We start from the raw sequence: 27384 nt of genomic DNA, 5'->3' as shown, positions 1-27384 counted from the left end.
TCATGCCCAGCCATTGCTTTACCCCTGGCGCTGAGAATGTCATGCAGGGGTTGAGTGAACGGGGGCTGCCACTGTGGGGCGCCCCGCTTCTGCATCCCAGGAATGCCCTTGTCTTTCTCCTGTTGCAGAATTCCATGAACAGGCTTGCTGTGCAGGCCCTTGAGAAGATGGAGACACGGAAGTTCAAGTCTAAGCTGAAAGGGCCCAGCGAAGGCAGCTGCGGGGCCCTGGACACGCTGAGCAGCAGCTCCACCTCTGACTGCGCCATTTGCCTCGAGAAGTACCTGGATGGGGAGGTGAGAAAGAGAGCAGGTGGCCTTTCTTTGCCTTAGAAAAAGCACACGTTCTACTCATGCGAAAACACCAGGCAGGCCCCACCAATAACCCAGGAATGCATTTAAAATAAAAGGACACGTTCTACTTATGTAAAAACACGCTGATTCCCGGACCGTACGTGAGCCAGATTGAGAAGGCGATTGGGCCGGATCCGGCCCCTGGGCCTTAGTTTGTCTACCCCTGATCCTGGGTGTTAACACTTTTGGCATCTGGCCTCCCTGTTGCTGTTGGTGGGTGTCTTGAGTGTGCTGTGACAAGAGAGCCTCTGGCATCTGCTTGCGACACAAGAGTCTTCCTGGCTGCAAGGTGGAAGGGGGGGGGGGCTTGTTCTGCAAGGAAAAGGGGCTTTGGGCCCTATTCATACCATTGGCTGCCCTTGGAGGGGGCACCTGGCTGAGCCTCTCCCTGTCACCTGAGCTTGCCAGGATGTGCGCCTGGTCGTCCTGGTTTGAGAAGCCGCATCCAGCCCAATCTCTGAGCTGCTCTGAATGAGCCAAAAGCCAGCTAGACAAAGGCCCCGTCCATGGCTGCTTCCACCCCTTCAGCTCCCGTTTGCTTCCACAGGAGCTGCGTGTCATTCCCTGCGCTCATCGGTTCCACAGGAAGTGTGTGGACCCGTGGCTTTTGCAGCACCACACCTGCCCGCATTGCCGCCACAACATCATTGGTGAGTTGTAGCACTGCACATGTCCCAGGGGAAGAGGAAGATGAGGTCCATTCCTGCCCACCAAGGGAGATGGCTCTTCCTCTCATCTCCATGGAAGGCTCAATGGAGAAATACTTGGGAGTAGAGCTGGAACGGGAGGGGAAATGCACCTCCCAGCATGGTAGGACATCTTTGTTGAAGCCTCCCCCCCCTGGAGTTCTTTGGGTGGTCTGTAGGGGCGTCTGATGGGCAGGTGCCCCGTGCCCTTGCTGCAAGAGCCTTCTCTGACTCGTCTTTCATCTTTCTGCACAGAGCAAAAGAAGGGTGCCACCGGCCAGGTGTGTGACGACCTTGCCAATCAGATGCGCAGCCGTCAGCACCAGCAGCGCATGATCCTGCCCGTCCATTACCCGGGCCGAGTGCACAGAGCCAGCCAGGTCACCACTTACCCCACACGAACCAGCATGGACCCCCACGGGAACCCTATTACCGTCCTGACCGTGGACCGGCACGGGGAGGCCCCGGCCTTCCTCCGGAGCTACCAGCCCATCCACTTGGACCATGCTCTGAACGCGCACCAGTGCGGGGTGGAGCACAGGGCCTACCCAGCCATTCACACCTTCCGAAGGCCCAAGTTCAGCAGCCACCACTTCTCCAAGCCAGCCTGCTTCTCCCAGTACGAGACCATGTTCCAGCACTACTATTTCCAAGGCCTTAGCTACCCAGAGCAGAATGGACAGCTGCCCCTGGGCGTCGCTGCCAAGGGCCCCTCGCGTGCCTTCCAGCCTGTGGGCGGCGGGGGCGGCAGCGGCAGGCTCTTCGCCCCTGTGGTCCACGTTGCGCCTTCCTCCCGCCTGGAGAGTGGCAGCACCTCCAGTTTCAGCTGCTACCACGGCCACCGCTCCGTCTGCAGCGGCTACCTGGCCGACGGCCCTGGGAGCGATAGCAGCAGCAGCAGCGGCAGCAGCTCGGGCCCCTGCCATTGCTCCTCCAGCGACTCTGTGGTGGACTGCACCGAGGTCAGCAACCAGGGAGTCTATGGGAGCTGTTCCACCTTCCGCAGCTCCCTGAGCAGTGACTATGACCCGTACATCTACCGCAGCAAAAGTCCCTGTCGGGGGGGCGAGGTGGGTGGGGCAAGCAGAGGGACTGTGGTTCTTCTGGAAGGGCCCCCTGCTCCAAACGTGGTGGACGGCGACTGCCTGCCTGTGCTGGCCACTTCTGCAGGGGACCAGCTCTCCAACTGCAGCCTGGAGATGAACTACAGCAGCAGCTCCTCGCTAGAGCACCGGGAGCCTCCAGGCACCATCCTCGAGGGGGGAGGGCTAGAGGGCCTGGCGGGGGGAGCCAGCCGGACCTGCAGAGGACTCCGGGAGCCAGCTTGCGCCTGCTGCTTTGAGGCCCCTCCTGCACCCCGGGAGTCGCTGGGCAGGGCAGCTGAGTGCAGCATGCTGCTTCTTGGGCCGCCTCTTTGGGCAGGGTGTGGCTCTGGGCGAGAGCCGCAGGCAGGAAGAAGCCAAGATCTGTACAGTATTAGGACAGAGGGGGGGACATGTGAGGCTGTGCCCTGTTGCTTCTATGAAGAGAAGCAGGTGGCCAGCAACAGCTGCCTGACTCAGCCTGGCTGCTATGCCGCCGAGGACTATGCTGTCAACGTGCAGTACACGCCGTGCCCAGAGGACTCCTCTGCCTTGCCAGGCTGCTACGTGGGGGGATGTGACCTGGGTCAGCGCATCTCCATCATTCCCGAGGACCGGGACTGTGAGCTGCCCCTGCCTCACACGGATTGCCACGGAGGCAGCAGCCGCTCTTGGGAGGAGCCACGTGGAACAGCAGCCGCCAACCAACTCTGCCTGGGTCCAGGGGAGGCCCACAGAGAGCTGTTGCAGGATCAGCCGGGGGACTTACTGCAAGGAGAAGCCCTGGGGCTCTTTCCCAGCCCCCTCCTGAGCTGTCCTGAGGCAGCTGTGGTGGCGGCAGCAGCAGCAGCAGGAGGCACCCAGATGGTGGGTAAGTCAGCAGCTCCCGCCGGTGTGCAGGAAAGGTGCTGTAGGTGGGACACCAGCTCTTTAATCTGCATAGATGCTTCATGAGGGATGGCGAACTCTGAAATGTGTTCCTGCTGGACGTCGGGCAGAGCAGCCTGCCAGGCTCTTACCTGGCCCTGCTGGGAGTGTGCTGGCGGTGGGGCGGTGGGGTGGGGTGGCGTGTCACTTTGACACCTGCCTTTGTGCATGCAGGAGCACACAATCCATGGCAAGGTCCCAAGCAGAAAGAAGGAACGGACACTGCTGCACAGGGTGTGGGGCTTCCAGGGAAGCAGATTTGGCTAAACTGTGGGTTGCTACATTTCAGCGGCTTGTGGTTGCTGTGGAAGCCCTCCCCTCTGGCTGCCTACTCGAGGCACTTCCTTTGTCTTTTCAGGCTGTGATCCTCCAGGCCCAGGCCAGGTTGGTGACTAATGAGAGCAGGAGCCTGTCTTTGTGCCTCGCGATCTCTGCTGGACTTCAAAATTGTCTCTAGCTTTTGCTCACCCATTGAAGTGGTCAACTGGAGAAGGCACCTTCCGCAGTGTGCACTGCAGCCTCTATGCCACAAAGTGTTCGTAACAAGCCACCGTGCCACTTCTGCCACCTCTTGCAGCTGGGCAGGAGCCCAGAGAGGGCCATCAAGCCCTGCTGCTTGCAGAGATCATCTGGGCCTGCCTCAGAAAGCAAACGGCACCTTGAAGGAAAAGAAGTCCAAAGGAGTGGCAGCAATGAGGATGGCTGCGAGGGGGCAGGGAAAGCAGGCTGGCTGCGGAGTGCCCCTTCCTCCTCACAGCCAGTCCAGCACCAGTCAAGGAGTTGGGGGTAGCAGTCAGGAGCGTTCTGGAGCATAGCATCTTCCAGGATAGCTTCACCTGCCCCCAGAAGATGAGGGGTCGGGGGACCAATGAATGTTTCCAAGGAGCACACCTGCCGCAGTAATCTCAGGGGTCTTCTGAAACAGGAAAGGGCTTTTGGGGATGATGCGGGAGCCTGGTGCTGCTCTTCCGAGGGGTGTGTTGGTTAAGGCTGGACCTAAGCCCTGCCTTGTGTCCGCTGCTGCAGAGATGGTTGCTGCCACTGCTCTGAGGCCTGTGCCTTGTGCCTGCCTGCACTCATGCCCCGGCAGGCAGAGATCCCTCCCTCTTTTTCTGTTGATGCATGTTGTCACTTGCTTCCAATTGTTAATCGTTTCCTGTGGAAACAATGGCTTCTGTCTCCCATAGGCATGATTCCAAAGGGCACCTGGTCTGCGTGGGCAGGACCTCAGGGAATGCCACTGTTTGGGGTCTGTGGATGCATGCTGTATGCGGGCTGCTTCTATCTTCTCTGTGATGTCTGTGATGGACATTTTGCTAAACTGTGTCCAAAATGTGGATTGTGGGAGGAGGGTGTTTAATGTTTTCTTAATGGAATGTGCCTAGAACTCTCTCCCTGCCCCAGCCTCAGTTTAATTTACTAAAACCAATGGCACTGTGTGATTTAGAAAGGTACCTAACATCTCCATTTGTGCCCAGCTCATGAAAATAAAAAGAAAGCTTGACTAGTATAAATTTCAAAGAGCTCTTAACCTGTTATAGGTTAAACGAACAGACCCTAGTGTTTTACCCGTCAGTAATTATTAACTCAGCATTGTACACGCTCACCACGTGAAGTTCCCTGGTGAGCTGCAGTCCCTCTCAGCCGTGTGTTTGTGTGTGCAAGGAGAGCACAGGGAAGGAAAATGGGTTCTGTTTTGATTTCTGCATATGAGATCAAAGCCAAGGTGAGGGCCTCCTCGCCTCATGCTCTTATGATCTCTGTGCTGTGACGTAGGCAGGATCTGCAACCACACAGCAGCATTCCAGAAGGTTCTGGAGCTTAGAAGAGCTTGCAGCCCTGTTCCAGAGTGGGGGGACCCCTGTGCCAGCTGACTTCCTCAAGTCAGGGGGCTCCACTTTCTCCTCAGTTTCTTTTCAAGCAAGACACTCTCCCTCCCTCCCTCTCTTTACAAATATTTATCCTCAAAATATATTTCATTTCACTTTATTTCCTGTCATTGAATATATGTGTGTCATCCAAAGCGAGAAAGGAGAGAAGGAACTGAATTTGGAAACTTTCCTTTTTGAGTACCTCAGTTTCTATCTGCTTTCATAGAATTATAGAGTTGGAAAGGACCCTCAGGGTCATCTAGTCCAACCCCCTTGCAATGCAGGAATCCATAGTTTTGCCTTCATTTTTTTAATGTCCAAAATTGTGGCTTCTGCACTTTACAGGGTGCCACTTTCAAGTGGGAACACCCCCTGTGCCTGGCAGAAATGTGCTCCGCTGAGGTCCATCTCAGGAAGGTTTTTCAGAAGGGAACATGGCGCTCAGGCTGAACCCTCTTGTGGCCCTGCCCAGCCACAGTTCTCTATGTTGGGTGACCATCTTGCTGAAGGCTGTTGCCTCAACTCCTGTTGGTATCCCATCCAAGTGCTGCCAGGTTTGTCAATCCCCAAGTTTTGTGATGATACCGACTGGAGCCAACAGTGTTTGAGCTCAAAATGGCACAAGGCTGATAGCAAGAACTGTCATATCCCCAAAACTGCACAATGATCGGTTCCAACCTCTGTTTTTGCCTTCCTCAGTCAGCCCAGCAATCTTGTTTTTTTTGGATGCTCAGACACATTCACAACTCGTGCTTTGGGCCAGTGTGTCATCATTTCCAGTGATGACTGAGACTTCCATATCCACAATGGCTCCACAGTTCACCCTCCTCAGCTTGGTGCTGAAACACGTGTGCAGCCAGCCTCACACTCTGATCAATCCTCAGTACCGAGCATCCTCAGTACAGACAATCTTGTTACCTAGGGCACTCTGGTTTCCTCTTTGTACTTGAGGCATGTGGTTTAAATGCAGGCACCTTCTTGTCTCTCTGAATGGATGATAATGGAGTCCTGGCATTTCATCCAAGTCTTCGTACCAGGCAGAGATACAGATTTATTCCCACTACAGGTTGCTTGTGGTCTTGGTATACTAACCCCCTGGGTGCACAGCACATGCAGTATAGATGCTTTAACACAAAGGACATCGTCTGGATCTTGTACCTTTATAGATGGCATCTCAGTGCATACCAGGAACCATACAGATGCATCTTGCATAAGGGCAGTTTCTAGCAAATATTACTGGTTTGTGGGAATGATCTAGCCTGGGCCTTGGAACCCAGCACACCTATGTAGATAATCTTGTGGACTTCTGCAAACAGCAGAAGATCTGGTCCCTGCTCTAGAACTTAAATGAATTCTGCAGTCTTGGTACCTGGGTCATTTCTGAATGATTAATATCTATGAGATGGGAGAAGAGGGGTGAATTCATTTCACTATGTTAAAGTTTGTGGGTCGTTAATCCTTTGACCCACTGAGCCTGCTGCAACGGCCCTGCAATAAATTTGATTTATTGCCACTACGACAAACTCCAGTGGCACCCACACACTGCCACTCTCCTCAGTTGCCAGATAATAGCAGAGTTCATTCGCAGTGTAAAATGGCTTGTCTGTGTCGACGTGGTGTCTTCGATAACTCAGCTCGACACCAGTGCTTCTATTCTAACACTATTTAGAAACATAACAAACAGAAAAGAAAAACCTGCAGAATCTAGCTGCATGCTTGCAGCTTCTGCCTCTAACAAAAACGAAACTACCTTGCTCACATTCTCAGACAGACTGCTCTCCAGAGAGAGCTCAGCCCCCACAGAGCACAGATCAAAGGAAAATGCCTGGGTCATGTGGGCAATGCACCCAGTTGATAAGAACGCTCCTGGAGTGTTAACTCTTAACTGTCCAGAACCATAACACACTACCCAGCAGCTTAGTACCAGAAGTTTTAACAGTCTGCATGCTAATGATGTGCTGGGTGTCAGCATCTGATGCCAAACTCTAGCCTCCATTTTTCACACTTCCCTTTGTTTGCTAGCAATGCTCAGGCACTGCCTCTGATCCTTAGCAGTCATTGGGTAGATCCATTTTGAGTGCCTTCTACTACCCTTAAACAGGTTCAGTGGTTGTTACCCACTTTTCTGTCTTGCACTGATTTCTGCCACTAGCACTTTCTTAGAATCTTGTCCATGAGGTCTGACAATCTGGCATCTGTCTTCTAGCAGTGTTTCAGCTCCCAAGCTATGAAGGATACACAGAATTAAGGCTCAAAGCACCAGACAACGAACAGATCTTTTCTGCTCAGTGTCCAACCTGAGCGTGTTTAAGCCCTTCCAGGCTTGTTTGGACCACCTTGATGGTCAGTACACTTATTTGCATTTCAGAGACAAACTTGAAAACACCCCTGGGGTATTCAGGCCAATTTCAGATCCTCCAGAGCCTGGGAGTTGATTACTTTTTGCTCTTCATCTAGTCCAACCTCCTGCAATGCGGGAATGTTTTGCTTAATGTGGGCCTCTAACACATGACCATGAGATTAAGTCTCTCATGTTCTACCGGTAATTGAGATTTGCTTTTCTGTGGGGGAAGTCTACATTGGCAACTTTAGGTAACTGAAAGCTAACCCTCATCGGACAAAAGGCATGCTGCAAAGTCCAGTGAGCTTGCCTGCCCCACTGGAGCAATGACCGGTTGGTCTGATGTCTTGCCTTGGTGTTTATCGGGAGTGGCCTTTTCCTTTCTGGAACCTTCTATGTTGATCCTCATTTTAGATCAATCTTCAGGACTCACTCCAGAATCCGACCTTCTCTTTATAGCCTTCACTTGGGTACTGGTTGATGGCAATACCTAGTGTCTGTGGAGCCTCTCCCTAAGGGCCCCATCGCCTGACTTGCGTGACAGGGGCATCATCTCCTCTCAGGATGCCTGCCTACAGATATGATGTGCCCTTCACAGGACGCACCCTCTCTGAACTCACCCCTGAGACTAGGCCGCAGAACCAGCCAAGTTTCATTCCGGGAGGAACCAGAACTCTTTGGAGTGGCCACTCCAAGCACCTCTGTACCCACTTTCCTTCCCTGTTGAATGAAGGCCAGGCTCTTATATCGGGGCTGCGGCTTGCTCCAAGGAATGGCAGGAGAGGCCAGAGGTGTGCAGTGGCCATGGAGCTTCCCTGCGTGAGAGCAGGGGCTGCAAGCTCTTCTAAGCCCTTCCCAAATGCTTTCTGCACAGGTGAAGATCCCACCTGAGTGTGACAATGCGGGGAACCACTCAGAAAGTGGCAACAGGTAAGCACCCCGGTTATGGGGCGCTTGTGGCCTCCTGCTGATGATGTTGGGTCTCCTGCTTCTTCCATCATCCCCAGCCAGAGGTCAGGGACGAGGAGAGGGTGTAATCCCAACAGCAGGTTTCCCAGCCCTGAGCTCAGTCTCAGGATCAGAAGGCAGGAACAGGCTCCTCTGTGGAGTTTGCGTGCCTTGGACACTTTGCAGTTGGACCTGAAGAGCTGGGTTAGAAAGTCTCTCTCCTCGCTTGCTCCTCACCCCCAGTAACAAGGGTGCTTCCAGTTTCTGGCTGCTGTGTGTCTTCATTTCCTCGTCCTAGAGCTTCATGACAAAGGTTTTGTAATGGTCAGTACAATAGATGTTTTTAATCCAAAATGCCTTCCTATTTAATTAATTGTTGCCAATTTGATGGGCTCATGAGGCACTATTTTTTTTAAAAAAAACTTTTTTAAGAAAATGAAACTTCTGTAGCACTTAAAACAGTTTTGTATAAAATGTACTGTAAAGATTTGTAATATGGTTAAAGGGCTCTTTCTCCATTACTATTTTTAATGTTTCTAAGGCTATGAAACAACTTGTGTACATTCTGTATATGTATAGCAGCACATTTCATTTATGGAAAGATGTTCTCAGAATATTTATTTACTAATATATTTATCTTAAGCCATGTCCTTTGTTGAGTGTGTGATGTTATTGTCTAAATAATAATAATAATAATAATAATTGAAAATCACTAACAGGAAGCCTGTAAATACACAGTAATTGCACACAAAGATTTTGCAATGTTTGCTGACCAAAAAGTGATTTTACAACAAATTGTAGCTCTACAGTTTTGTAACAAAGTGTACAAATGTCTGTTTAACCCCCTCCCTTCAATACAGTTTTATTGTCTAACTTGAAATACATCTGAAATACAGTTTTTGTCATGTTCTGATCCGAGACTGGGATCCCACAGAAAAAGAGGCACGTCTGGCCAAAGGTTGCTGGGCTGAGGGGGGCAGAGGGAGCAGCTTGCTGCAGCAAAGGTTGGGAGCAGAAAGGCAGGCAGACAGACACCTTGGATGCCTCTGGCACCAGGCTCCCCTGCTCTGAGAGCCTTCAACCTTGAAGGGCAGCCAACCTCTGGCCTGAAGGCAGGCACACTGCAGCCTCCCTTCTGAAAAGCCCTGGCATTGCCAGACTGGTCATGGGTGGTGGGAGGGGCTCTGGTCCTTATAGCCCCTGGTAGTCTGGGAGGCTCCTGTCCAACAGCTCAGGTGGGGGGGGGGGTCACCCTACGTCCAGCAGCAGCTCTGAGCCCTGAACCAGCTTCTCCTCTGATGTCACTGCAGCTCCATGTCTGATTGCTGCTAGAAGCAGGACTCATGACATTAACTTGAAAGAGGTCTCCATCCTCTCTTCTTTTACACTCAGTGGATGAATGCACCAGAAAGGGAGCTGGTCATGTTACGAATTTCTCGACTCTTCCAGATGCTGAATTGCACGGGGGGGGGGGGGGAACCTCAGCCATGTGGCCATTTTGGAGTCTATTCTTGGCCATGAGTCTCCCTCCAAAAGAGAAAGAATTATGTTAAATAGCATAGAAATGGCAACATAAATTTATTCAGTGTGGAACAGAGAGATGTTGGAAGTGACCTCTCTCACCCCATCCAAATGGGCTCATTGTCCAGCAATATAAGAACATAAGAATTGGTCATAAGCTTTCTGTTTCTGTCTTCTTCCTTGAGGTTGGGGCTGTTTTGGGCTGGGATTCCTTTGCTGAGAATAACGTATGTGGCGCTCTATCCTAGTTGAAGAAACCATGTGTCAGGGGTTCAGAGACAGAGGCACAGGTGAGGGAGGAGACGGAGAGCGACGAGGAAGAATCCCAGGACAGTGAGGAAGAGGATGACAATGACTTGAGATCTTCCATGAGTCTCTCAAGTGAATCGGAGGATTCTCAGGAGGGGGCGCCCCTAGTCAGGACAAGGGGGGTCACAGGGGGGACCTGCCAGGAGCAGGGAAGCAGCAGGGAAATCCCGAGCGGGAGTGGGAGAGCGGGGCCGGCTTCCCAGCAGGAACGAAGGGAAGAGAGGGGGGTTCCCAGTGTGACACACGGAGCGGAGCAGGAAAGAGACAGGGGAAGGAGATCTGGGGAGAACGTCCTGCCGGAAGAGGCGGAGAGTAGTACAGGGAGTAGTGTAAGTGTCAAAAGGAAGGTCAGGGGTAGCGAGCGCGCGCCAAGTTCAAATGTGGAGGCGCGCGGAAATGGAGAAAGCCCGGAGGAGGAGCCCAGCCCCAAAGCACGAAGGAGGGGGGAACAGGCATCTCAGGAATCCGCTTCAGGAGAGAGCAGGAGGGAAGGAACCCAGGGGGGCAGAAAGACCCTGCGGAAAAGGAAAGACAGGAAGAGGTGGTCTAGCACAAGCCTCTTAAGTTGGTGCAGGGGCGGGACCGATTCAGAGGGGACTTCAAATGTCTGACGTTAGAGACTCGGGGCTGCGCGCCTCGGTTGTGGAACCAATAATGAACTGCAATAAACATCCTTGTATATAAGAAGAGCTTGGCGTTGGTCTTTTGTGAGCTGAGACCTGAGGCAGCCCTGACACCATGATACTGGGGGGCAAATGTACAGGACAGGTAGAAAGCAATATTGGGATAAACGTCACCTGAGCCTGAAAGTTTCCAGGCTGATCTGGCCAAGCAAGGGGGCTTAGAAGAGCTGAAAGTCTGAGGCCTGACCACATATGTCATAGTGTCTTGTAGCAGTGGAGAGCGCATCTCGTTTGCTTGCCGTCCTTGAAGTGCAAGGCTTTTTCCAAGCAAGGTGGAGGTGCTCTTAAATCCACTGCAAATCTACCCTCGTGTGCAGGCAATAACCAAGTCTCACATATTAGACAGAAAATTAAATTCTACTGAGTGTACAGTGGTACCTCTGGTTACGTACTTAATTTGTTCTGGAGGTCCGTTCTTAATCTGAAACTGTTCTTAACCTGAGATACCACTTTAGCTAATGGGGCCTCCTGCTGCTGCCGTGCTGCCACCGCACGATTTCTGTTCTCATCCTGAAGCAAAGTTCTTAACCCGAGGTACTATTTCTGGGTTAGCGGAGTCTGTAACCTGAAGCATAAGTAACCCGAGGTACCACTGTATTTCAGTGGTTCCTCAAGCCAATGGATTGAAAACCAGGAGAAAAGAGAGGCAACTATATTTTTTCAAGAGCTAAGGGAGAAGCCTCACAAAACCTGAAAAAGTACAAGTCCATATTGTAATTCCATCCAGCGCAAGGCCTTGTGCACTGTTGCTGCACCAAACAACAGCCTGAAGCTTGGAACTGCTGCTGCAGAGATGTCTGGTGGTATGTTGAGCAGTGGCCGGGGGGTAGGGCTTGGGGAAAGTTGACTGCCATCTTGAAATGACAGTGGAATTACTTGGGTGGGTCAGGCTCGTGACAAAACACTGTGGTTGCCATGTTGGGGTTTAATGTCAGATTTATCTGCACTGGAATAAAAGCAGTTTAAAAACAGTCTTGATATCAAAGTATCATAGGATTTGCAAATAATTTCAAAGTGCAACAAGGATGCAGTAATTCCCTGAAACTTAGGGCTGCCTTGATTTTAGCAAAGTTTCTCTCTTCATAAGCAGAGAAATCTCAAACAAGAATTGTAACAGTTATTTTTAGTGAATTTTTGGTGCAAATTAAATACAGAGCAAAGTAAAATACAAAAAGCATAGCTATACAGGATAATGAGACCTCATAAACGGCTTTCTGCATATATATGAATGAGAAGACTTCTACACCAGCTCGTTGAAGTACATCTGAAGGAAGAAAAAGAAATTACCAGCCACTCAGTTTTCTATAAGAAACAGAATGTGTACTAAGTATGTATGTTATTCTATGTCTATTAGACATTTGCATCTGTTAGGCGGCTTACATAAAACACCACAGATAAAATACAAAAAGATAAAGCTTATAAAAGACATTTGTTTAATTGCTTTTTAACTATTTTTAGCTTTTTGCATTTTTATCTGTGTTCTTTTAATTTGTGTAAACCACCTTCTGTGCCAGGTCTAGAGAAAATGCAGGCTATAAATAGATATAATAATAAAAATGTTGAGAATTCATTAGTTACTGAATCTTAATTTTCAGACTGGCAGTTTTGTTTCCTGCAGATGCACACAAAATATGGCCTAACATGTTTCAGCTAAGATGCTCTCAGACTTTGTTCAATCATTTTGGTTGATGCTCTTGGCTCCTTTGAAACAAAGGTCAGGATACAAATTTAAAACTCAATAGATAGAAAGCGTTTCAGGAGAACTAATGGTGGGTTGACTTTTTTTTAACAAAAGCTTTATTACCTTCACAACATCTGAAGATGTCCTGTCCTCTGGAAGAGGAGTTCTAGATGTTTTAAGATACCCTTTTATTAGGGCTGCTGCATCATCCATCCTGCATAAAACATATACGCGCAGTCATTAGCAGAAAACAAATCAATATTTTTGAACTATGCAAAAAAGAAAAAGTGCATACTGAGAGAAGAGAGGCAAGTGTTTTCTAAAATCACAATACCTGTAGGGGTTTTTTTGCAGTGGGAGTGCGGGAAGAGGTATGTATTCATTTAGACAACAATCCAATGCAGCGTTTGTTGCATATGTCGCACATGGCAAACCACTGCATGAAGCATAGCATGCCAGGGGGGCGGGGCAGCGGATCTGGACCTCTGGAGGGGCGGTGGATCCACCCACTGCTGGCTCCTTCTCCACCTGCTCTCCTCCTGCATTGCATACACTCTCTGCTCCCTGATGCTTATTTTCGCTCCTGGCCTTCTCCACACCATCATCTGCCTCGGGAGAAAGAGTGCTCAAGCTGCCCACCAGCTTCCTCCTCCTCCACTGTGTGCCTGCTGCTTCCTTGCTTTGCCCAGGAAGCGACAAAGGAGCTACAGTGTCTTGTTTACACTGGATGCACACGTGGCTCACTGGTACTGTAAATGAACCAGACCTCTCCCTTCCATGTATAAGCAAAGGCTTGGGAACATCCTTTGGCACAGTTGTGGAGAAGTGTAGGATTAGGCCCTCCTAGCACAAAGAAAAATGAAACTTGAGAATTCTGCACTCACTTACCTATTCTTTTCTACAAGTTTTTCTACCAAGCTTTTAAGTTTCCCAGGGTGAATCTCCTGCAACTTCAAGAATGGAATGTATTCTGAGGTTAGAAACTCTTCACACTTCTCATTTATGATGTAGTCTAAAATCAGACATCTAATCTGCAAAGCAGTAGAAGAGTTATTCTGGTTAGGTCCACGGCTTACGAGAAAGAATCAACTGTGTCTTTGTCTATTTTATCCCAAAGGGCTGAAATTGGGGTACCTGTATGGCAAAGCCAGCTACTATACCCTGGTTCATGTGCTCCTCTACTTGCAGTAACACAGTCCCAAGCTGACATAAGGATAGGAAGCCCTGGTGGGGAAAAACAGGATCAAATCTTGTAAAGCATCTGAGAACAAACATACATTACAGAAATATTCTTGATTCTTACAGCACTTTTGTTCAAAAAGGTTACAAAGGATAATAGCTTCACAAACTATGAAATTCTATATAGGAGCTGTACTGAATATTGCAGCAAAAAGTTTTGCAGGGTCTTAAAGTCGACATTCTTTGCAGTAGAAGCTTTCATGCAGAAGAGGCATTTTTTAAAAATGCTATCACAAACTTGGTGGATCAGGGAAATGCTGTAGACATAGTGCATCTTAATTTCAGTAAGGCTTTTGACAAAGTCCCCCATGATATTCTTGTGAGGAAGCTGGTAAAATGGGGGTTGAACGAGGTAACTGTTAGGTGGATTTGTAGCTGGTTGACTAACCAAACCCAAAGAGAACCCATTAATGGTTCCTCGTCATCCTGGAAAAATGTTACAAGTGGGGTGCTGCAGGGTTCTGTCCTGGGCCCATTGTTGTTCAATGTCTTTATAAATGATATGGACGAAGGAATTAAGATGCTCATCAAATTCGCAGATGACACCAAACTGGGAGGAGAAGCTAATGCTGCAGAAGACAGAATCAGAATTCAAAATGACCGTAACCGATTGAAGAACTGGGCGCAAGCTAACAAAATGAAATTCAATAGGGACAAATATAAAGCTCTGGACTTAGGCAGGAAGAACCAGATGCACAAATATAAGATGGGAGACACCCGGTTTACTAGCAGTACATGTGAAGAGGATCTAGGGGTCTGTGGACCACAAGCTTAAGATGAGTCAACAGTGTGATGCAGCAGGAAAAAAAGCTAACATTCTAGGCTGCATCAACAGAAGTACAGTGTCCAGATCAAGGGAAGTAATAGTCCCACTATATTCTGCTTTTGTCAGACCACACCTGGAATCCTGTGTCCAATTCTGGGCACCACAATTTAAGTAGGATGTTGACAAGCTGGAACATGTACAGAGGAGAACAGAGGACAACCAAGATGATCAAGGGTGTGGAAACCAAGCCTTATGAGGAACAGTTGAAGGAGCTGAGTATGTTTAGCCTGGAAAAGAGGAGACTGAGAGGAGATATGATAGCCATCTTCAAATATCTGAAGGGCTGTCACATGGAAGAGGGAACATGTGTTTTTCCCCCTCCAGCTTTGGGAGGCAGGACTCGAACCAGTGGCTTCAAGTTACATTAAAAGAGATTCTGACTAAACATTTGGAAAAACTTTCTGACAGTAAAAGTTGTTTTGACAGTGGAGCAGTCTCCCCCTCAGGAGGTTGTGCCTCTCCTTCCCTGGAGGTGGGGTGGCCGTCTGCCAGGATGCTTGAGCTGAGATGCCTGCATTGCAGGGCTGGACTAGATGACCCTTGGAGTCCCTTCCAAGATTCTATGATTCGTGACATCATCTTCGTCACAAGAGTGCTATCCTAAATTGACAGGCACAAAATAAAACTAGAGGAAGAAAGGAGTGCAACTTTTTTTTTAACAGAAGTAGGCCAAAGTCAAAGAAAACAGAAGAGTTTTCATTTGTGTACAGAACACAAATACAGTGGTACCTCCTCTACTTAGGTTCACCTCCGGTTATGTATCCTTTGGGATACATATGTGGCAAACCCAGAAGTATTTTTCCGGGTTTTGCCATGCGCACATGTCAGAAGTGCTAAACCGTGCTGCACGCATGCGCAGAAGCGGCACCTCCGGATACGCACACCTTGGGATCGACTGGAGCTCCGGAACGGATCCTGTGTGCAACCGGAAGCACCACTGTAAATACAAAATCTACTCAGGGTGGATGCGACCTCCCAACCCAGAGCTACTGGTGATTTTTTAAAAAAAGCACGAAGGATTGTATAAACACTTGAAGTGGAACACATAAGGCCTGTGGTAGGAATTCCTGGGTGTACGTGTTATGGGCCCTCACTCGCATGATCCCATCAGCCCCAGCTAGCCTGGCCAGTTGCCAAGGATGACAGGAGTTGTAGTCTAAACTTATGGAGGGCCACAGGTCCCCCAATCCATCTTTAGTCTAGATTGATACTGTAGAATTTTAACTCGGGGGCTTCACCAACTGATTGTGAAGTACACCAACTATTTGTGTCTGCTTTCACTCACCTGAATCTGCTGAGCTCTTTTCTCAGGTTGTGGAATCAGCAACAGACACCCCAAGGCCAAAGCTGGCAGGTCTAATTGGGCATACTGCTTTGCAATCCCAGTCAGATCTAGATCAGCCACGAGAGGACACCTTTGGGAAGTAGCCATTAAGTGGAGGAAACAGTAAGCAGCTGCAGTTATTTTATAAATTAACAGAGTAACAACCTTCCTTCAGTGGCCTAACAGCTTGATGCATAAGTGTACACACTAATTCCATATTTTAATCATTCAACTTCTTCATGATTTAGTTGTTCCTTTCATGCTCTTATCACCAGTGCTTTCCCCCCTAGAAAAATAGGTGCTGCTTCTCCCCATGAGGTTGTTACACTAAGTGCCACACTTTTTAACAACAACAGAAGAGGTGCCAACACTCTTGAGGACCCCCTGAAAAAAGCACTGCTTATCACAGACCTGGTCCACACACAAAGCCATCTGAAGCTGTCAAACTGCAAGAGCAGCAATGGAAAATTGCTTTCACACACTAAAATTCCCTGCAACTATGAAGCCAGCAAAGCAGGGAAAAGGCTAGCTTTTTTAATTGGCAAGTACTTTCTCCATGATGTGCTAGGTAGGTTTTTGTTTTTACACATAGGAGAAGTGTTATTCCCCACCTGTAGCTTGAGGTAGTATGGTCCATTTGGCCACCTCATTCTGCTCCACATGGAGAGTGCTGGAATTTTTAATTCTTAAGGAAACATTGCGTCTCTTTCTCCCACATGAGATGTTTATTTACCTCAATAATGTTCTGAAAGACTCATAGCATGCTTCAAGCTGATTAGCACTCAGTGGCTGTGAAGCTTTAAAAACAAAACAGACACATAGTGAAAGGATTTCTACACACTGAATTTTTGATTTACAGAGCGATTGCTTTCAGCTCTGCAGATGAGCTCATAGTATCCAAACTACCTCCGTGAGAGCTGTGAAGCAGAGCTCCCTCCACTGGCTCTGCTGTGACAGGCCAGCCCCATCAGGCCCCCTCTCCCCACAACTGTCATCTGGGGCAGCCAGCAGCGGGAGAGCTTTGCTGGAGGCCCAGCTCCTTCAGGCACCTCCAGCCCCTGAACTGTGCCAGCTGGTCTATATAGGAACAACTGTTTAAAGAGTTGTGACTGAGATTTGATATTCCTCTTCCCTCCCTGCCCCTTTGCCTGTGGGGAGGGACCATCTTGCTTTGATGGTATGTAAGTCGTCTTGTGGGCTGAAGAGCGAGATACAAATGCTCCAAATAAATAAATCTCTCTATGCACAGTATAGAAAACTAGTGATCTTTGTAATGTGTGACTATTGTAGTAGGATGGCCAGATACCACATAGTATTTAAGCAAGAACAGAAGACCAAATAAGGCTAAATTGGGGGTGGGGGGTATGCAAATGTGAATTAAAAATTATGTGCTATAAGAAACTAAGAAGCATTCTGCTGGGTCAGACCAAGAGCCAATATTCCTTCCTCCAGTGGCCAATCAGATGCCTCCAGGAAAGCCAGCAATAGCCCTCCCCAATTGTTGCTCCCCAGCAACTAGAATTCAGAGACATACTGCCTTTGTACATGGATCTATCACTTCTCCTTTGGACAGGCCACTCCTCCATGATTTTGTCTGATTCCCCTATAAGCCAGTGACCATGAGCACATCCTGTGGCTTTTTAATACCATACATTCATTATGCACTGCATGAATAAACACTTTGTCCTATTCTGCTGCCCACTCATTCCAATCCAAATTGTACATTTAAAAAACTTCTCTATAAGTTAAGAATGCACATGATTTGCAATGCATGTTTATTCAGGAGTAAAACTTAAGTTTAGTAGGACTTGCCTAGGAATGTATATAAGACTACAGCCATATTCTGCTTTAATAATAATAATTTATTATTATTATGAATTAATTAATTTTATAATGAATGATTTTAGAGTGTTGTTTATGCTATACTTTTATACTGTTTTATTGTTTTATTGTTGTTAGCCACCCTGAGCTCAGCTTCAGCTGGGGAGGGCAGGATATAAATAAAATTTATTATTAAAATTTATTATTGTTGGTCAAGGGGAAATGCACTGAACTATTGAGTCTATATGGATGCTTCAGTTGCAAATCCTGCACTGCAGGGGCCCCTTCCAACTCTACAGTTCTATGTTTCTATGAGCCCCTCCCCATGGTTGCTGGGAATCCCACTGACCCACTTTCTGGTGCCTGAGATTTCATCAGTTATTTTGCACACACTTTGAAGGCTACCAAGGTTACCAAGATGCTGAATTCCACATCCACCCTCCAAATTTTGATGGCTTTTCCTTCACTTTACTTGCTCTACCTAAAATGCACAAAAGCATCGAGTGATGATTTGGTGGCATGATTCAAGAGCAAAGAAACAGAGCTAACCTGAAAGGCACGGCGCCAGGATGACATTCTGCCAAGCTAGGATGAAGTTTGGAATCTGCGGAAAGTTAAAACAAATCTTCAAATGCCTGAGAGAATGCCCTACTATTGGTTAGTGGATCCTGTCAAGAATATACGGTAGGTTAACGCTTTCCTGATCAGATTTGTGAGACTCTTAGCAAACATTCTTGCCAACTGCTGTGATGTGCAACCCAACTCTTGCCAGAAGTCCTTCCTCAAGGAACTGGAGACCACAGTCAAAGAAGTCAAATCTTCCCTAACAAAACCCACTGTGCAGCCAGTGGTTTACTTCCAGTGTTTTCCTCTCTGTTGCTGGGCCATGACCTTCAACAGGAAAGAGTGATGAAAAAACCACCTATGCCCCAAGGCCCTTCAATGTCCTGCTCAGATTCTCAGAGTCCTTTTCTATACATTAAAGGCTGTGTGTGTCAGTATTGTTTGTACCCACATGAATCAGAAGGAAGGGGTTGTGGTCAATGGGTTTTATAAGACGTGGCAACCTCTGTTACATAGTAAATCTTTGCACCTGGAAGACAGCACACCTCCTGGGACATCCTGTTACCTCCACCCACTGCGGCTCTGTCCCCTTAAGTAGGGAGTCACCTGCCACCACTCAGCAGTGTAGCATGGGGTGGGTGGGGCTGAGGGGCCGTTGGCCTTGGCATGGTTTGGCGGAGGGGCGCATCACGGCGCCTTGCCACGTTGTAAGCTGTTGCATCCTTCTCAGCACCCTCAAGCTGGAGGGCAGCTGAGAGGGACACAACAGCTCACAGCGCCCCGCAAGCCCAGTGCCATTTTTGCAAGTCTCACAAAGCGATACTAGGCTGACAGGGCGCCATGAATGTGCCCTGAGTAGCAGCAGTGGGCAGGGGACCCCATCTGCAGTCAGTGAAATAAAAAAATAAACATCAAGCTGCAGGAAAGCAATGAAGAGTGGATTAAAAAGCTGGGGGGGGGGAATTAAAGTATTTTTGCCTTGTGCACAAATTATTTCGAGTTAACTGCCCAGTAAGTCTCCCTGCAAAGTGCAACCCAGTTATGCTGCCACTGCCAAGTCGGGCTCTTTGCTGCACCTCCGAGGGCAAGGGCATCCAGGCAGGGCCTCTGCTGAAGGTCTGAAGAGTCTAGGGGGACACATGTGGAGAAAAGTGGCCCTGCAGGTACTACAGTCCCAGTAATGAAATATTTTACACCTTAAAAATGAGGACATTGAAATTGAACTTGGAGCCATTTTAGTGGGTGAACCATTAAGTGCAATGTGACCTTAACTTCCAACTGGAACAACTTTGGACTAGCCGCAATTTCTGGAGAGTTTTAAAAAGGCAACCCCACACATAGTCCAGGCACATAGATTCCTAAGGGCAGCCAGGCTCCTCCTGCCCAGGCAGGGCCACAGCTGGTAGAAAGGCACTCAGGGCTTTGGAGGCAATCGGTAACATCAGTGACCTTTTAATATTAAATTAAATATTAAATTGTCTGCAACTAAACAAATTACTAGACTCATTTCTTTTTAAAGTTGGGCAAATATTCCAGCTTGAGAGGGAGTGAGAATTCACGCACCTGCCATAAGGAACAGATCCCAGTAACCTCTGTCAAAGCCTTCTTCAGATAATGAACCTGAAATACACAAGGCATTTTCAAGGATTGTATAAGCACAGCAAGAGGATACTGTTAAGATGCAACTTTAATGGAGGGCATGGCGTTGTTTAATTCTCTCCCATCTTTATCAGACAATAAAGGATAACATGCACCTTTGAGTTTTCTAGCTTGTCTATGAAAACCCAAAAGTTAATAAACAAACATTGACATGGAATTCAAGACGTCCCCCAATGCAATCTTCCCCCATTAATTGGTCTGAGAATGAGACAAATAACCAAATGAGAAATGAAATGAGGCAAATGAGAATAACCTAAATAGAAAAAAGGATGAATAGTGAATAGATTTGTTTTTATCATTATTGTTTTTTAAATTATCCCACCTTTCCTAATACATACAAGGTGTCTTATAACATAAAACAGCAACAACAATTCCGACCAGATGATGCTGGGATGCCCACAGGTGGAACCCAAGCACAACAGGCCTCTCCCAACTCCTGGGCTTCAGCAGGAGTTACTGAGAGCCACACAGCTGCTGATTCTGGAGGCAGCACACAGCTAATGGGAGCCTCATCCTCTGTAAATCTGTCTAATCCTCTTGCAAAGCCATCCCAAATTGGTGACCATCACCACATCTTGAGTTGGTTAATTAAATGATGAAGACAGCCCCTTCTGAAAATAAAAAAATAAATAAATTGTCCAGTAGCACCTTAGAGACCAACTAAGTTTGTTTTTGGAATAAGCTTTCATGTGCATGCACACTACTTCAGATACTTCAGATACTACTTTGTGTGCATGCACACAAAAGCTTATACCAAGAACAAAATTAGTTGGTCTCTAAGGTGCTACTAGGGACGCGGGTGGCGCTGTGGGCTAAAGCCTCAACGCCTAGGGCTTGCCGATCGAAAGGTCGGCGGTTCGAATCCCCGCGGCGGGGTGCGCTCCCGCTGCTCGGTCCCAGCGCCTGCCAACCTAGCAGTTCGAAAGCACCCCCGGGGGCAAGTAGATAAATAGGTACCGCTTACCAGCGGGAAGGTAAACGGCGTTCCGTGTGCGGCTCTGGCTCGCCAGAGCAGCGATGTCACGCTGGCCACGTGACCCGGAAGTGTCCCCGGACAGCGCTGGCCCCCGGCCAATAGATGTGAGATGGGCGCACAAACCCCACAGTCTGTCAAGACTGGCCCGTTCGGGCAGGGGTACCTTTACCTTTACCTTAAGGTGCTACTGGACAATTTTATATATATATTTCAACTGTGTCAGACCAACACGGTGTCAGGGAAGAGTTAGAAGTTTCCAGTTTCTCAGAGGGAGAAAGCATTCCCCAAGGGGGGGAGGAGAGCAGTGAATTGAAGAGAAGAGAGCAAGAGGAAGAAGAGGGAGGGACCGGCTGTTCCCAGGAAAGGCAAGGGTTCCGTTCTAGCTCAGATTCGGAGGAGGGGAGATACAGCTCTAGCCAGGAGGGTAGGAAAAAGAGCGGGAAAGTGAAAGGAAGGGCACCTTCGCCATTTTGAGAGTGGCTGGTCACGGAGAAGCAGAGCTCCAAAGGTAGCTGAAAGAAGTGACTTTGAGGAAGAATAAGAACCGTTAAGAACCGTTTATAAGATTGTTTTGTTAATACACAATAAAAAGTTATAAAAGAACAAGAAGCGTTTGTGTGGTGATCTGAAGAGGACAACGACCAGTCCTGACACACAGCTACGTACCTGAATCTATAAAATTTAACGAACTAGAACCCAAACCTGCACTAGCACTAGGAAGCTTTTCTCGCAGGACACCAAAACATAGAGGGACCTTTCCCTCTCCAAAGAAGTCTTACCTTGTTGAAACTAATTAGCTTCTGAAGCAAACCATTCCAGAGTAAAGCATCGTGCACTTTATATTCCAAGCTAAGCTCTGCCACAAGTTTCACTGCCTGAAACCAATGAGTAAATTATTTTATTTTTTATTGAACACCATGTTACTGTGAATCATTCCAAAGCAGAGAAAACTTTTGCTGTTCATCAGTAACGTAGGAGTTAAACACTTTGTACTCTTCTCTGTGTACCTGATAATATCCTGAACACCGCTGTGCATTAAAAAAGATACAACATGAGGGAAAAGATATGTGTTTTGTCCCCTCCAATCTCCAGCCCCCTGCCATATTACCATGGGTTCGTGGCTATGGTTCTTCCACAAGCCTTTGATCATTCCTTCCTTGGGAGTGCTATGAAACGTTGAGTAGGTGTATGGGATATTCAGAATTTCAAACTGAGCAAGGAAAATTAAGCATTTCAGGAAATTCCTATTAAAAAGAAATGTGCTTTATTGTAGAGGTTCACAACAGGGAAACCAAAATGCTACAAACGTCTAATAAAGAGCTAGATGAGGAACGGTGTGTTTTCCTTCCCTGATCCAAAACTGTGCATGCAGGGCCCTTTTTCAAATGCTAGAATTTCACTGAGTTGTTGCATGGAATTCGGGACCCGGCTTTCGTCCATGCACTGGCTGGATCTTAGCTTCTTAAATCTGCCAGTGTGATGTGGTGGCTCTGGTTTAAATTCCTGCTCAGCCTTGGGTGATTGATCTGCCTGCCATCTCACAACACATTCCACCTTGAGTTCCTTGGGAGAAGGGTGGGGGAGGCTTTCATGTCTGCAGCACTGTCAGCACTGCACATGCTGTGGATGGGAGCCAACAAGGTGTTTGGGGAAATTGAATGAAACTTCATCACTGGTTGGCATTTTGTATGTCTGAAGGAAAACAAGACTCTGCTCACCTCACTTCCTCTAGGGGCTTTTTGAAGAGGGTCTCAATAGCACAAGGGTCCGCCAGGAAGAGCAGACACTTGAGAGCCCGGCTTCTGTGAGCAAAGGTCAACTTGTTTACTCCAATAGGCTAAAATAGGGAGGGGGATGAAAATAATACAGAATTATTATTTTTAAAGCACTAAACTATTAATAAACTATACAGTATCTTTTCCCCAGTTTATTTTTATATAACGGTGCTGGGGGTGGAGGGAGATGCTATTCCTGACTATTTGCAAAAAAAGTTCCATTCTTCCAAAGGACAGCTGCCGAGTGAAAATATTGCTGAAACTAGCCCTGCAAGAACCTGCTCACTGAATGAGAGGATATTACAGTTGAAGTAAACTGCCACATTGATGCCACTGAAGACAGTTTAGGATACCAAGTGGACTAGACCCCCAGCTCCTGATTCACAGACCCAAACTGGCATTGTCCTATCCAGCAACTTGCCTACCAACTGGTTTCAGAGTTCAATTAAGGTGCCAACTGAGGCCTTTGCCCATGTATGCCTCCCCCAAATTACACAGCAGACGAGGACTTGATTCAAGTTCCAAGATTTAGAGAGGCCAGGCTGCCAGCTACAGGATGCAGGACCTTTTCTGCCATGGCCCTGAAATGATCTTCTGAAGGATGCCCATTTATCTCCATTGTGCTTTTAGAAATTACATTCATTCAACCTACACTACCACCTTCAGTTGCTGCTGCAGCTAGTTTAAAATCATCAAAATAATGTCTAAACTTGTATGTTATTTTGTGAAATTGTTTTAAATTTTCTTTCATACACTTTCAGTGTTCACTCCCAAAGCTAACAGCATTAAAATTTTCAAAAATAAATAAAACAATTGAAACAAAACAACTTAGGGATTGATAAATTGGCAAAGTTATGGAGCCAGCAGCATTTGTTTTTCGCACCAGACCACAGCTTAGTAAAAGGATAGGAACAATTTGGTCTTCCCGCTGCTGTTGAACTCCAACTTCTATTTGCCCCAGTCAGCCCTGCCAACGGTCAGGGGTGATGTGAGCTGAAGGGCTGGATTCCCCATCCGTGGCTTTGTAAACTTAAGGTCCTGGGCTCAGTCCCCGAAAGCTCCTGCCAGTCAGAGCTGAGTATGACCAGGTAAAAGGCAGCAGTCTATATTCTTTCTTTGCAAGTTACTGGAAAATGCAGGAGGCGAGTGCTCTTGTGTTCAGGTTCTGCTTGCAGGTTTCCCACAGGAATCTGCTTGGCTAATTTGAGAACAGGTTGCTAGGCTTGATGGGCCATTGGCTTGATCGGGCAGTCTCTTCTGATGCTCTAGCTGAAGATATAGTTCAAAGCTAGAATCCAGTAGTTATGGGCCAAGAATAGTTTTAATTCCATGCACTGAAGGGGATTTAGGGCTTATGTTTCTCAAACAACAGCCTGACATGCTGCATGGCAAACCTTTTTTGAAGGAGGTTTCAAGAGCAGATAAGTGTTATGACAAGGGGTAGTAGGTTCTGTAGGTTTTGAGAGAGGAAGTCATGAATTATTTTAGGCCATAGATGTGCTTAACAGTAGCTCTTTGGATCCCGGCCACTGTGTTCAAATTCTAGCTCAGACTTGGGACTCCATCAATTATTTCTGAAGTAGAGAATTTGCGCAGCATAAAATGTCCAGCCACTGCATCTATAATACACACACAAATAACTTACTGAAGTTGTGGATACTGTACATTCATAAAGGATTCTCAAGTGGTTATCCACTGGGCCATGCTGTAAGAGATAGAGAACTCTGGGAAAAAATAAAAAATTTAATGGCAACTCCAGATTGCACTAAAGTGGTTTGTTTTACTGTGTGTAAAGCTGACATTTTAATTCCATCGTACATGATGAAATCAATAACTTACTGAAGAACAAGTCTTTAAAAGAAAACTGTAGTCAGTGCCAGGGGTGCTTGCTGAAGCCCACAGCCCTACAGAGGGCCCACTCCCAACCTCGGAGGCCTCCTGCTCCTGCAGATCCATTTCCTTGCTGTTCACCTGCCCCCTCCAACATGCAAGAGTGAGGGAGACATAGCAGCAACTCCCTCTGGGAAGTTGTGCAGATTGGGCACAAAAGAAGAGGTCCAGTGAGTGGGGGTTACACTTCCTTGGCAAGCCCCTACTCACATTAGGATATATTCCCCAAGGGCTCCCCCAAGCCTGAAGCCCAAACCAACAACCAACCAACCAACCAACCAACCAACCAATCAGAGGGTTGCATCAGAACAAAGTCCTACCTCTTAAAGTCTTCATCTTGGATATTTTCAAAAACCTTTTAAAAAGATATGGGAAAGTAAATGGAAAGTAGAAGAGGGTGGTTTTGGAAAACTAGCTGCTGCTCGCCAAGCTTTCAAGAATAAAGTTTTTCCCAGGCCTACCTAGAACCTCTGCTTACAAAGCAGACACTCTACCACTGAGCTGTGGCTCTTTCCACCAAAGAAAGAGGAAACTTCCAAATAATCCTGGAAAGTGTGTACAGTTACTCAGGAGTATTCCAATCCAAATGTCTTGCATTTTCCACAGCTCAAAGACATCATGACCACACCTGGGCAGTTTACTCAAAGGGCTTGCAGCTGCATATAATTGACTATGTGGTTTTTAAAGCTTAAAGGTAAAGGTAAAGGGACCCCTGACCATTAGGTCCAGTCGTGGCTGACTCTGGGGTTGCGGCACTCATCTCGCTTTATTGACCAAGGGAGCCGGTGTACAGCTTCCGGGTCATGTGGCCAGCATGACTAAGCGAACCAGAGCAGCGCACGAAAACGCTGTTTACCTTCCCACCGGAGCGGTACCTATTTATCTACTTGCACTTTGATGTGCTTTCGAACTCCTAGGTTGGCTCTTAAATGCTATCGTGCTGGTTTCTGGTTTTGTTTTAAATATGGTTTAAGGATTTTGTAATATTTGGGTTTCTGTATTTTAATACTGTATGGAAGCTGCCATGTGAGGATAGGTATCCTAAAAGGAGATTTATAAAACTTTAAACGAACAAACTCCTGTGCCCATTGTCGTTCAACATCTTTATAAATGACTTGGATGATGGAATGGAGGGGGTGCTTATCAAATTTGTAGATGACACCAAACAGAGGAGTAGCTAATGCTGCAGAAGACAGAATCAGAATTCAAAATGACCTTAACAGATTGGAGAACTGTGTCCAAGCTAACGATGTGAACTTCAGTAGGGACAAATGTCAGGTTCTGCACTCTGGCAGGAAGAACCAGATGCACAAATATAAGATGGGGGACACCTGGCTCACTAGCAGTGCATGTGAAGAGGATCTGGGGGTCTGGGTGGACCACAAGCTTCACATGAGTCAACAGTGTGATGCAGCAGGGGGAAAAGCTAGTGCTATTCTAGGCTGCATCAACAGAAGTGTAGTGTCCAGATCAAGGGAAGTAACAGTCCTACTGTATTCTGCCTTGGTCAGACCACACCTGGACTACTGTCCATCTGTCATGGATGCTTTAGCTAAGATTTCTACATTGCTGGGGGTTGGACTAGATGACCTTTGGGTCCCCCCAACTTTAAGATTCTATGATTTTATGAGATCTAGGCAGTTTCTAAGGATCTAGTTGCAGTGTGTGCCTTGTCCCCATCTCTCCACCTCATTGGTCCAGTAATACAACAAGTAATTTGTAAGACTGAGCCCTTTCCAAGGGTGTCGGTGTGAACATATCAACTGATTTTTTTGATTTTTTAAAAAAAGATAATTAAAAACTAGGGAAAAAATGGGAAAAAAATGGCATTCACACTGATCTGGGCACCAGTCATATTTCTCTGTGAGGAAAGGCTAAAGCATCTGGGGGCTTTTAGTTTAGAGAAAAGGAAGGTGGTAGAAGCAACACGGGGGTCATCTATCTTAGATCTGGTCCTCACCAAGAGTTAGGAACTGATCAACAAAGTGCAAGCGCTGGGAAATTTGGGAGGAAGTTATCATGTCCTCTTAGGCTTCGTTATACACAGACAAGGGGAAGCTGAGTGTAGTTGAAGATTGCTACCAATACAGGAGATACAATATGACTGAGTCCTCTTACGTCTGTTGGTGGCACACTTGGACATAGCCATTTTTCTAATAGCATATTCCGTATTTTCTCCATATCCAAGTTGTTAATTTCAGCTATTTCTTTAGCCATTGCATGGATATCTACACACACACAGAGAGAGAGAGTATTTTTATGACAAAATCCTCATTCCAGCTTGTATACACACTGTTCAGAATGCACCAGTGCCCAACATAAATAAAATGAGAAAGTGCCTTACACCTTCCTATCAACAGGCATCGCAGAGGATAATTGGCAGTTGCAGGCAAGCCATATTTCAAGGAAGCTGCTTTGCCTGATAAGATGCTGAGGACTTCTCCCAGGCCTTTGGCTGATTTAACAGTCTATGGCCTTTTAAACTGGGTGGGGGCAGTTATTGTTTTTGTTTCATACTGTGACGTATTGTTGTGTTTTTATATTGTAAACTGCCCTGTGATCCTCTGATGAAGGGCAGTATAGAAATTTAATAAGGGGGGGGGGGGAGAGTCAAGTTTCCAGGCACAGTTTTTAAGCCATTGCTCTGCCCAGGTACCACTAGTTTGTCAGGGAGCCAGTAGTAAAAGCTTTAGTCGGGAGGGGGGACTACAAACAAAACACTATTATTTCATTTATTAATGAAAATATTAACAGGCCACCTTTCTGACAAAGGACCTTAGTCAAGCCAATGAATTGTGAAGAAAGGTGTGCAAACAGAGAATCCTTGTGTTGCCTCTAGCCTTTTTTGGTAGCAGAGTGGGAACAGTAGTGTCTGGTCCGCAGGAGCGCTGCTTTTATAAGGGTCCCA

The 27384-nt window shown here is 47.3% G+C and overlaps 2 protein-coding genes and 1 long non-coding RNA gene across 9 annotated transcripts in view; 2 read left to right on the top strand and 1 right to left on the bottom strand.

Moving 5' to 3' along the window:
• Positions 1-9088, top strand: part of LOC309521392 — a 125081-nt gene extending 115993 nt beyond the window's left edge. The window contains exon 2 of the long non-coding RNA XR_014214648.1: positions 6889-9088. This is a non-coding gene — a long non-coding RNA (uncharacterized lncRNA). The remainder of the gene's footprint in view (positions 1-6888) is intronic.
• The window catches only part of ZNRF3 (zinc and ring finger 3), a 224061-nt gene that overhangs the window by 64771 nt on the left and 131906 nt on the right, over positions 1-27384 (top strand). Inside the window, exons 6-9 of one of the 3 annotated variants that reach the window (XM_082203778.1) lie at positions 129-296; positions 901-1003; positions 1295-2992; positions 3407-9088. In XM_082203778.1, the coding sequence (XP_082059904.1) occupies positions 129-296; positions 901-1003; positions 1295-2992; positions 3407-3444 (2007 nt within the window). In that variant the 3' untranslated portion in view covers positions 3445-9088. Of the gene's footprint in view, positions 1-128; positions 297-900; positions 1004-1294; positions 9089-27384 lie in introns of those variants that run through there. The other 2 variants (XR_014214630.1, XM_082203777.1) reach the window with 2 other exon arrangements.
• Positions 11640-27384, bottom strand: part of KNTC1 (kinetochore associated 1) — an 84831-nt gene continuing 69086 nt past the window's right edge. For 3 of the 5 annotated variants that reach the window (XM_082203752.1, XM_082203751.1, XM_082203754.1), the window contains 14 exons: positions 26595-26704; positions 24797-24831; positions 24232-24310; positions 22530-22648; positions 21920-22055; positions 21591-21686; positions 19740-19796; positions 18162-18216; positions 16525-16588; positions 15753-15882; positions 13537-13626; positions 12737-13245; positions 12526-12616; positions 11640-11985 (listed from right to left, as the gene is read on the bottom strand). In XM_082203752.1, the coding sequence (XP_082059878.1) occupies positions 11962-11985; positions 12526-12616; positions 12737-13245; positions 13537-13626; positions 15753-15882; positions 16525-16588; positions 18162-18216; positions 19740-19796; positions 21591-21686; positions 21920-22055; positions 22530-22648; positions 24232-24310; positions 24797-24831; positions 26595-26704 (1595 nt within the window). In that variant the 3' untranslated portion in view covers positions 11640-11961. Of the gene's footprint in view, positions 11986-12525; positions 12617-12736; positions 13246-13290; positions 13434-13536; positions 13627-15752; positions 15883-16524; positions 16589-18161; positions 18217-19739; positions 19797-21588; positions 21687-21919; positions 22056-22529; positions 22649-24231; positions 24311-24796; positions 24832-26594; positions 26705-27384 lie in introns of those variants that run through there. The other 2 variants (XM_082203753.1, XM_082203755.1) reach the window with 2 other exon arrangements.

The sequence above is a fragment of the Podarcis vaucheri genome (assembly GCF_965113315.1).
Source record: "Podarcis vaucheri genome assembly, chromosome: 16".
Taxonomy (NCBI): Eukaryota; Metazoa; Chordata; class Lepidosauria; order Squamata; family Lacertidae; genus Podarcis; species Podarcis vaucheri.
This window is presented reverse-complemented; position numbering and strand designations above follow the sequence as displayed.